This window comes from Lichenostomus cassidix, chromosome 29 (genome assembly GCF_008360975.1).
Source record: "Lichenostomus cassidix isolate B80296 chromosome 29, HeHo_3.0, whole genome shotgun sequence".
Classification (NCBI taxonomy): Eukaryota; Metazoa; Chordata; class Aves; order Passeriformes; family Meliphagidae; genus Lichenostomus; species Lichenostomus cassidix.
In genome coordinates, this window is record NC_139509.1 from 1,969,090 (window position 1) to 1,978,904 (window position 9,815).

The 9,815-nt window shown below is 54.9% G+C and overlaps 1 protein-coding gene across 1 annotated transcript; it reads right to left on the reverse strand.

The window, feature by feature from the left end:
* Positions 1–772: 772 nt before the first annotated feature.
* PYM1 (PYM1 exon junction complex associated factor) lies at positions 773–6,797 on the reverse strand. The gene is made up of 4 exons (XM_085041267.1): positions 6,743–6,797; positions 3,751–3,844; positions 2,049–2,248; positions 773–1,397 (listed from the first exon to the last, which is right to left on the reverse strand). Exons 1-4 carry the CDS (start codon positions 6,771–6,773, stop codon positions 1,123–1,125), a joined length of 600 nt encoding a protein of 199 aa, XP_084897393.1. The 5' UTR covers positions 6,774–6,797; the 3' UTR covers positions 773–1,122.
* Positions 6,798–9,815: the final 3,018 nt, after the last annotated feature.

Below are 9,815 nucleotides of genomic sequence, written 5' to 3' on the forward strand. Positions count from 1 at the left end.
CAAAATTCTGGGAGTAATCTAAGGAAGGACCCAAGCCCAAAAAAAATCCCCAAAACCCACAAAAAATCAGAATAAACCAGAAAAAAGCCCCAAAAATCCCCAAAAAATCCCCAAAAATCCCGGAAAGAAGGACCCTACCCCAAAAAAAACCAAATAAATTAGAAAAAAATCAAAATAAACTGAAAAAATTTAAAAAAAAAATCCCAAATCCCGGGAGTGACCTCAGGAACAAAGACCTTACCCCAAAAAAAACCCCAAAAAATCAAAATAAACCCCAAAAAATCAAAATAAACCCCAAAAAATCAAAATAAACCGCAAAAATGCCAGGAAAAACCTCACTGGGAGTTCCTGGGATTTTTTGGGAAAAAAAAATCAAAATAAATCATCAAAAACCCCCAAAAAAATCAAAATAACCACCAAAAAGCCACCGAAAATTCCAGGAAAATTGCTGAAAATTCCGGAAAAATCACTGAAAATTCCGGAAAAATCACCGAAAATCCCAGAAAAATCACCAAAAATTGCCGAAAATCCCAGAAAAATCACTGAAAATCCCAGAAAATCCCAGAAAAATCACTGAAGTTCCCAGAAAAGTCACTGAAAATTCTGGGAAAATCGCTGAAAATCCCAGAAAAATCACTGAAAATCCTGGAAAAATCACTGAAAATTCCGGAAAAATCACCGAAAATCCCGGAAAAATCAACAAAAATCCCAGGAAAATCACCAAAAATTGCCCAAAATCCCAGAAAAATCACCGAAAATCGACAAAAATCCCGGAAAAATCACTGAAAATCCTGGGAAAATTGCCGAAAATCCCAGAAAAATCACCGAAAATTCCAGAAAAATCACCAAAAATCCCAGAAAAATCACCGAAATTCCCAGAGAAATCAACAAAAATCCCAGAAAATCCCAGAAAAATCACCGAAAATCCCAGAAAAATCCCAGAAAATCCCAGAAAAATCGCCGAAAATCAACAAAAATCCCAGAAAAATCACCAAAATTCCCAGAAAAATCGCCGAAAATCAACAAAAATCCCAGAAAAATCACCGAAATTCCCAGAAAAATCACTGAAATTCCCAGAAAATTCCCCCAAAAATCCCAAAAAAATCCCCAAAACCCCCCAAATTACGAGTCCAGCTCCAAGCCCCGCAGTTCCTCCTCCAAAGCTTTCCTCCTCCCCAGCTTTTCCAGCTGCTCCTTGGTGGGTTGAGGGAGATTTCCACCTTCCAGCCTCTGCCGCAGCTCCTCCACCTGCCGCAGCTTCTTCCTCAGGCTTTTGATGCGCCGGCTCTTCTCCGAGTTATTCCCGGAATTTTCCCCGTTTTTCCCGGAATTTTCCGCATTTTTCCCGGAATTTTCCGCATTTTTCCCGGCGTTTTCCACATTTTTTCCCGAATTTTCTGGGTTTTTCCCCGAATTTTCCGCTTTCTTCCCGGCGTTCTTCGAGTTTTCTCCTCCCTTCTCCGCGTTTTTCCCGCTTTTCCCCGAGTTATTCCCGGGATTTCCCGCATTTTTCCCGCGATTTTCCGCATTATTCCCAACATTTCCCTCCTTCCCGGCGTTTTCCGCATTTTTCCCGGCATTTCCCGCGCCATTCCCGCGGTTTTCCGCCTTTTTCCCGCGGCTTTTCCCGGCGTTTTCCGCATTCCCGAGCTTCCCCTCCTTCCCGGGGTTTCCCCAATTTTCGGCACTCCCCAAATCCCCTCGATTCCCCGAATTTCCCGAGTTATTCCCGCGATTTTCGGCGTTATTTCCCCCTCGATTTTCCCCAATATTCCCGCGATTTTCCCCAATATTCCCGCGATTTTCGGCATTATTCCCGCGATTTCCCGAGTTATTTCCCCCGCGATTTTCGGCATTATTTCCCCCTCGATTTCCCGAGTTACTCCCGCGATTTTCCGAGTTATTTCCCCCGCGATTTTCCCCGTGATTCCCGCGGCTCTCGGCGCTCCCCACCCTCCTCTCCGCCCCTCCCGCGCTGTCCCCTCGCTCGCTGTCCCCCCTGTCGCTGTCCCCTCCCCTCCCTCCCTTCCCCAGTCCGTCCCCGTCGCTCTCCCTCTCCTTCTCCTGCTGCTGTTTCCTCTTCTCCTTCCGTTTCAGGTTCCTCCGCGCGGTTTTGGAGAGCCCGGCGGGCGGGCAGGGGTCGCCGGGGGTCGCGGGGGTCGCGCGGCTCGGGGGGGTGGGCTCGGGGTTCAGCCCCGGGGGCAGTTCGGGTTTGCTCCGGAAGAATTTCACGTATTTGTTCTCGTAGCTGGTTTTGGGGGAAGGAGGAGGGTTAGGGGGTGGTTTGGGGGTTTTGGGGGGATAAAGGGTCTGGGGGTGGTTTGGGGTGGTGGGTTTGGGGGCTGGAGGGGTCCTGGAAGGGTTCTGGATGGGTTGGGGTCCTGGAAGGGATAAAGGAGACTGGGTGGTTAGGGATGAGAGGTCTGGGGGAGTCTGGATGGGTTTGGGGGTCCTGGAAGGGATAAAGGGTCTGAGGGTAGTTTGGGGGGTCCTGGAAAGGACAAGGAGGGTTTGGGAGGTCCTGGAAGGGTTTGGGGGAGTCTGAACAGGTCTGGGGGTCCTGGAAGGGATAAAAGGGTCTGGGGGTGGTTTGGGGAGGGGGCTGGGGTGGTTTGGGGGGTCCTGGAAGGGTCTGGAGGAGTCCTGGAAGGGTTCTGGATGGGTTTGGAGGAGGCTGTGAGGGGTTTGAGGGTCCTGGAAGGGATAGGAAGGGTCTGGGGGTGGTTTGGGAAGGGGGCTGGAGGGGTTTTGGGGGTCCTAGGGGGGACAAGGAGGGGTTTGGGTGGTCCTGGAGGGGTTTTGGAGGGGTCTGGTGGGGTTTGGGGTGACTTGGAGGGGACAGGAGGGAATTTCAGGGTCTGTGAGGATCCAGGAGGGATTTGGGAAGGTCCAGGTGGGTCCAGGAGAGAATTTCATAGTCCGTGAGGGTCCAGGAGGATGCAGGAAGGATTTGAGAGGGACTGTCAGGGGTCCAGGGGGGTCCAGGGGGGAATTTCAGGGGTCTGTGGGGGTCCAGGAGGGATTTGGGAGGATCCAGGGGGGAATTTCAGGGGTCAGGAAGGTCCAGCAGGATCCAGAAGGGAATTTCAGGCCCTGTGAGGGTCCAGGAGGGATTTGGGAAGGTCCAGGGGGTCCAGGAGGGAATGTCGGGGATCTGTGGGGCTCCAGAAGGATCCAGGGGGATCTAGAAGGATCCAGGGGGGAATTTCGGGGTCCAGGAGGGATTTGGGAAGGTCCAGGAGGGAATTTCGGGGTCCAGGAGGGATTTGGGAAGGTCCAGAAGGATCCAGAAGGATCCCCAGAGGACATCAAAGGCTGTCGGGGTGGGAGGAGCCACGAGGGACAGTTCTGGGGGGGACACGACCCCTCCCCAGCCCTGGGGACCCCCTGAACCCCCCAAAGAGACCCCTCCCCACCCCCTGAGGACCTCCAGAACCCCCCAGGACCCCTCCCCACATCCTGGGGACCCTCAGGACCCCCAGGATCCTCCAGAACCTCTCCCCACATCCTGGAGACCCCCTAAACACCCCCAGGATCCCCCCAAAGAGACTCCTCCCCACCCCCTGGAGACCCCCAGGACCCCCCAGGGACCCCAGAGACCTCCCAAAGAGACCCTTCCCCACATCCTGGAGACCCCCAGGACCCCCCAGAACACCCCAGGGACCCCAAGCCCCCAAAGGCCCTCCCCACCCTCTGGGACCCCAGAAGTCCCCAGACCCCCAGAACAGGCCCCCCCGGCCCCCCACTCACACGGGCACCTCCTCCTGGGGCACGTAGCCCTCCTTGACCCGCCGCGGTTTGCGCCAAGTGCCGTCCGGCCGCTGCGTGGAGGGGATGTAGCGGCCTGGGGACAGCGAGGGGACAGTGTGGGACAGAGTGGGGACAGTGTGGGGACATGGGGACACCTTGGGGACACCCTGGGGCCACTGCGTGGAGGGGTGTAGCGGCCTGGGGACAGCATGGGGACAGTGTGGGACAGCGTGGGACAGCGTGGGACAGAGCAGGGACAGAGTGGGACAGAGTGGGGACATGGGGACACCTTGGGGACATTGTGGGGACAGCGTGGGGACACCCTGGAGCTGCTGCGTGGAGGGGATGTAGCGGCCTGGGGACAGCATGGGGACAGTGTGGGGCAGAGTGGGACAGTGTGGGACAGCGAGGCGACAGAGTAGGACAGAGTAGGGACATTGTGGGGACATGGGGACACCTTGGGGACACCTTGGGGACACCTTGGAGCTGCTGCGTGGGGACAGGGGACAGTGTGGGGACAGCTTGGGGACATCACGGGGACACCTTGGGGACACTGGGAGGACAAGGGGACATCGTGGGGACACTATGGGGACATCGTGGGGACACGGGGACACCTTGGAGACACCCTGGGGACATGGGGACATCATGCGCACACCACAGGAACACTGTGAGGACACCTTGGGGACATCATGGGGACACTGGGGGGACATGGGGACATCGTGGGGACACCCTGGGGACACCTTGGAGCTGCTGTGTGGAGGGGATGTAGCAGCCTGAGGGACAGGGGACATCACGGGGACATCGTGAGACACTGTGAGGACACTGTGGGGACATGGGAACACCTTGGGGACATCATGGTGACACCTTGGGGACACTGGAGGGACATGGGGACATCGTGGGGACAGTGTGGGGACATGGGGACAACCCTGGGGACACCATGGGGACACCCACAGACACCAGGGCAGCCCCAGGACACATCCAGGAGGACATGGGGACATTGTGGGGACATCATGGGGACATCGTGGGGACACTCTGGGGACACCCTGGGGCTGCTGCACGGAGGGGATGTAGTGGCCTGGGGGACAGGGGACATCCTGGGGACATCCTGGGGACACTATGAGGCCATGGGGCCACGTGGGGACACCTTGGGGACAGCGTGGGGACACTGCCAGGGTCACCCAGGGACACCAGTGGGGCTCCAGGGGGACACGGGGACACCTTGGGGACACCCTGGGAACGTCGTGGGGACATCGTGGGGACACTATGGGGACACCCTGGGGACACCTTGGGGACATGGGGACACCCCGGGGACACCAGGGTGACAGCAGGCCACCCCACAGGGACACCCCCCAGACCCTGGGACACCTCAGAGACCCCATGGGGACCCCAAGCCACCCCGGGGGTCCCCAGAATGTCCCCAAAGAGACCCCGAGATCCCCCAGAGCCAAAATCCTACAGATGGACAGCTGGACACCCCAAAACCCTACAGATGGACAACTGGACACCCCAAAATCCTACAGATGGACAGCTGGACACCCCGAAATCCTACAGATGGACAGCTGGACACCTCATAAAGACCCCAAAAAACACAAAATCCTAAAATCCAGAACTCTTCCCACACAGCTCGATCCCCTCAGTCCCTCCCGGGGGTCTCGAGACCCCAGAACGCCCCCAGACCCAAAATCCTGCAGGATGGACATCTGGACACCCCAAAACCCCTCAGGATGGACCCCTGGATCCCACATGGAGACCCCAAAATCCTGAACCTTCCCCACACACACCTCCATCCCCTCAGCCCCTCCCGGGGGTCCCGAGACCCCAAAACACCCCCAGACCCAAAATCCTGCAGGATGGACATCTGGACACCCCAAAACCCCTCAGGAAGGACATCTGGACACCTCACGGAGACCCCAAAAAACCGCAAAACCCCCAAACTTTAGGCTCTTCCCACACACCTCTCAGCCCCTCGCGGGGGTCTCAGGTCCCCCTCAGGAACCCCCAGCCCCAAAATCCTACAGGATGGACACCTGGACACCCCAAAACCCCTCAGGATGGACCCCTAGGTCCCACATGGAGACCCCAAAAAGCCCCAAAACTCAAAAATCCCGAAACTTTTCCCTCACACCTCTCAGCCCCTCCGGGGGTCTCAGGTTCCCCTCAGAAACCCCCAGACCCAAACCCCCCAGGATGGACACCCCAAAATCCTACAGGATGAACACCTAGACACCCCAAAACCCCTCAGGATGGACACTCGAATCCCTCACAGAAACCCCAAAAGCCCCAAAACCCCGAACCTTCCCCTCACACCCCTCAGCCCCTCACGGGGGTCCCGAGACCCCAAAACGCCCCCAGACCCAAAATCCTACAGGATGGACATCTGGACACCCCAAAACCCCTCAGGATGGACACCTAGGTCCCACATAGAGACCCCAAAAAACCGCAAAACCCCAAAACCTGGGACTCTTCCCACACACAGCTCGACCCCCTCAGCCCCTCACAGGGGTGTTGAGACCCCAAGATGCCCCCAGACCCAAAACCCCCCCAGGATAGACATCTGGACACCCCAAAACCCCTCAGGATGGACACCCGAATCCCTCACGGAGACCCCAAAAAACCGCAAAATCTCAAAATCCCGAACCTTCCCCTCACACCCCTCAGCCCCTCCGGGGGTCTCAGGTCCCCCTCAGGAACCCCCAGACCCAAAATCCTACAGGATGGACATCTGGACACCCCAAAACCCCTCAGAATGGATATCTAGACACCTCATAAAGACCCCAAAAAGCCCCAAAACCCCAAAATCCCGAACCTTCCCCTCACACCCCTCAGCCCCTCCGGGGGTCTCAGGCCTCCCCCAGCCCCACACCCGCTCCCCCCCCGGCGCTGCCCAGCCCGTCCCGGGGGTCTCCTCGCCCCTCCCGGGGGTCTCCTCGCCCCTCCCGGGGGTCTCCTCGCCCCCCCTCAGCCCCCCGGCCCGCCGCCCCCCCACACCCACCGGTCTCGTCCGTCACATAGGGCGTCGCCATCTTTGCGCGCGCGCCGCCGGCCCCGCCCCGCCCCGGAAGTGACGCGCTTCGCGGCGGCGCGCGGCGGCCCTGGGGGGCGTGGTCTGTGAGTGTATGTAAATTAGTGGGCGTGGCTAAGAGGGGGGGTAGGGTTTGTGTTATTAATATGGAAATGAGGGGGTGGGGATTGGTTGAGCTGGGAATTGGGGAGTGGGGATCGAGGGGGCGTGGCCAGGGAGGATATGGAAATTAGGGGGTGTGGTCATTGCCTTATAGGGAAATTATATAGAGCGGTCATTGAGAGCAGTGGCTATTGGGAATATGGAAATTAGGGGGCGTGGTCATTGTCTTGTATGGAAATTAGAAACGTCATTGAGAGAAATGGATATTCAATGTATGGAAATTAGGGGGCGTGGCCATTGGTTTGGCTCGCATGTGATCATCGAGGGGGCGTGGCCAGTGAGGGTATGGAAATTAGGGGGCGTGGCCATCTGTTTGTATGGAAAATACAGAGAGTGGTCATTGAGAGAAGTGGCTATTGGGAATATGGAAATTAGGGGGCGTGGTCATCCTAGAGCATGGGCAGTAAGGGATATGGAAATTAGGGAGCATGGTCATTGATATGTGTATGGAAATTAGGGGGCGTGGCCATCTGCTTATATGGAAATTACAGAGCACAATGATTGAGAGTGGTTATTCAGGATATGGAAATTAGGGGGCGTGGTCATTGTCTTGTGTGGAAATTAGAGAACATGGTGATTGAGGGAAGTGGATATTCAGTATATGGAAATTAGGGGCGTGGTCATGGGTTTCACTGGTGTGTGGACATGGAGGGGGCGTGGTCGCTGATGGCTATGGAAATGAGGGGGCGTGGCCAGCGGTTTATATGGAAATTACAGCTTGTGGCCATTGAGAGAAGTGGCTATTGGGAATATGGAAATGAGGGGGCGTGGTCAGCACTTCGGTGTGTGATCATCAAGGGGGCGTGGCCTGTGATTGATATGGAAATCAGGGGGCGTGGCCATCTATTTATATGGAAATTACAGAGCACAATGACTGAGAGTGGCTATTGGGGATATGGAAATTAGGGGGCGTGGTCATTGATTTGGCTCATATGTGATCATCGAGGGGGCGTGGTTAGTAATGACATGGAAATTAGGGGGCGTGGCCATCGGTTTCTGTGGAAAATGCAGAGCATGGCTATTGAGAGAAGTGGATATTGGGGATATGGAAATTAGGGGGCGTGGTCATCGGTTTATGTGGAAAATGCAGAGAAGTGGATATTGGGGATATGGAAATTAGGGGGCGTGGTCATCGGTACAGATGGAAACTCTAGAGAGTGGTCATTGGGGATATGGAAATGAAGGGGTATGGTCATTAATACGTATGGAAATTAGGGGGCGTGGCCATGCATTGATATGGAAATTATATAGCGTGATCCTTGACAGACAGTGGATATTGAGAATATGGAAATTAGGGGGCGTGGCCATGCTTTTATGTGGAAATTATGTAGCATAGTCATTGACAGGCAGTGGATATTCGAGATATGGAAATTAGGGGGCGTGGCCATCATAGAGCATGGGCAATGAGGGCTATGGAAAGTAAGGGGCGTGGTCATTGATATATATGGAAATTAGGGGGCGTGGCCATTGTTTTATATGGAAATTACAGAGCATGGTCATTGAGAGAGAGTTTCCATATATGGAAATTAAATTTCCATATAATTTCCCCAATTATATGGAAATTGCAGAGCGTGGTCATTGAGAGAAGTGGATGTTCGATGTATGTAAATGAGGGGGCGTGGTCATTGTTTTATATAGAAATTACAGCATGTGGTCACTGAGAGCAGTGGATATTCAGGATATGCAAATGAGGGGGGCGTGGCCGTTGTTTTATATGCAAATACCGAGTGCAGTCATGGAGACAGAGTGGCTGTTGGGGATATGCAAATTAGGGAGGAGGAGCCATTGATATGGAAATTAGGGGGCGTGGTCATCGTGAGAGCACAGCCAATGGGGATGTGGGAATGGGGGCGTGGTCACTATGTATGGAAATGAGGGGGCGTGGCAATGGCGTGAGGTGCACTGGGGGTGTGGCCAAAGCAGAGTTGAACATCGCAGGATCCCCAAAAAACCAAAAAAAACCCAGAAAACCCAAAAAACCCCAAAAAACCAAAAAACCCCCAAACCCCAAAAAAACCCCCAAAAATACCAAAGAAACTCCCAAAAAATCCCCAAAAAACAAAAAAAAACCCCAAAAAACTCAAAAAAACCCCAAAATAAAACCAACCAAAGCCAAAACCCCCCCAAATAAGCCCCCCAAATCCCAAAACAAAAACCCAAAACCCAAACCCCCCAAAACCCCCAAAAACCCCAAAACCAAAAAAGCCAAAAACCAAAAACCCAATAAACCCCAAAAACCCCCAAAAAACCAAAAACCCCAAAACACCAAAAAAACCCAAAACCCCAAAAACCCCAAAAAACCTCCAAAAAACCCAAACAACCCCAAAATCCCCCAAATCCTCTCTGGGACTCACCCAGGAGTGCCTCAGACCCCCCAGGAGACCCCAAATCCATTCTGGGATCTCCCAAAATCCACCCAGACCCCTCAAAACCCCCCAGGACACCCCAGACCCCCCAAAATTCCCCAGAGCCATCCAGGACACCCCCAAAACCCACCCAGCACCCCCAAAAATGCCCCAAAAACGCCCCAGACACCAAGCAAGTTCTCCAGACCCCAGGACACCCCAAATCCCCTCTGGGATCTCCCAAAATCCACCCAGAACCCCAGACCCCCAGGCTCCCAAAACCCTCCCAGGACCCCCAAAATCCCCTAAAATTCCTCCAGACCCCCCAAAAACCCCAAAAACCCTCCCAGGACCCCCAAGCCACCCCCAGACCCCCAAAAACCACACAAGACCCCCAAAATCCCCCTAAAATTCTCCCAGGCCCCTCAAAAACCCCCAAAACCCTCCCAGCACCCCGAAAATTCCCTAAAAATTCCCCAGGCCCCTCAAAAACCCACCAGGACCCCGGAGTCCCCAAACTCTCCCAGGCCCCCAAA

Coding starts and splice junctions, on each gene's coding strand:
- PYM1 (XM_085041267.1), bottom strand. CDS start 6,773: ATGGCGACGCCCTATGTGACGGACGAGACCG. Junction 3,845..6,742: donor CTATGTGACGGACGAGACCG/GTGGGTGTGGGG, acceptor CGCTGTCCCCAG/GCCGCTACATCCCCTCCACG. Junction 1,398..2,048: donor GCAGGAGAAGGAGAGGGAGA/GCGACGGGGACG, acceptor GGAAAAACCCAG/AAAATTCGGGAAAAAATGTG.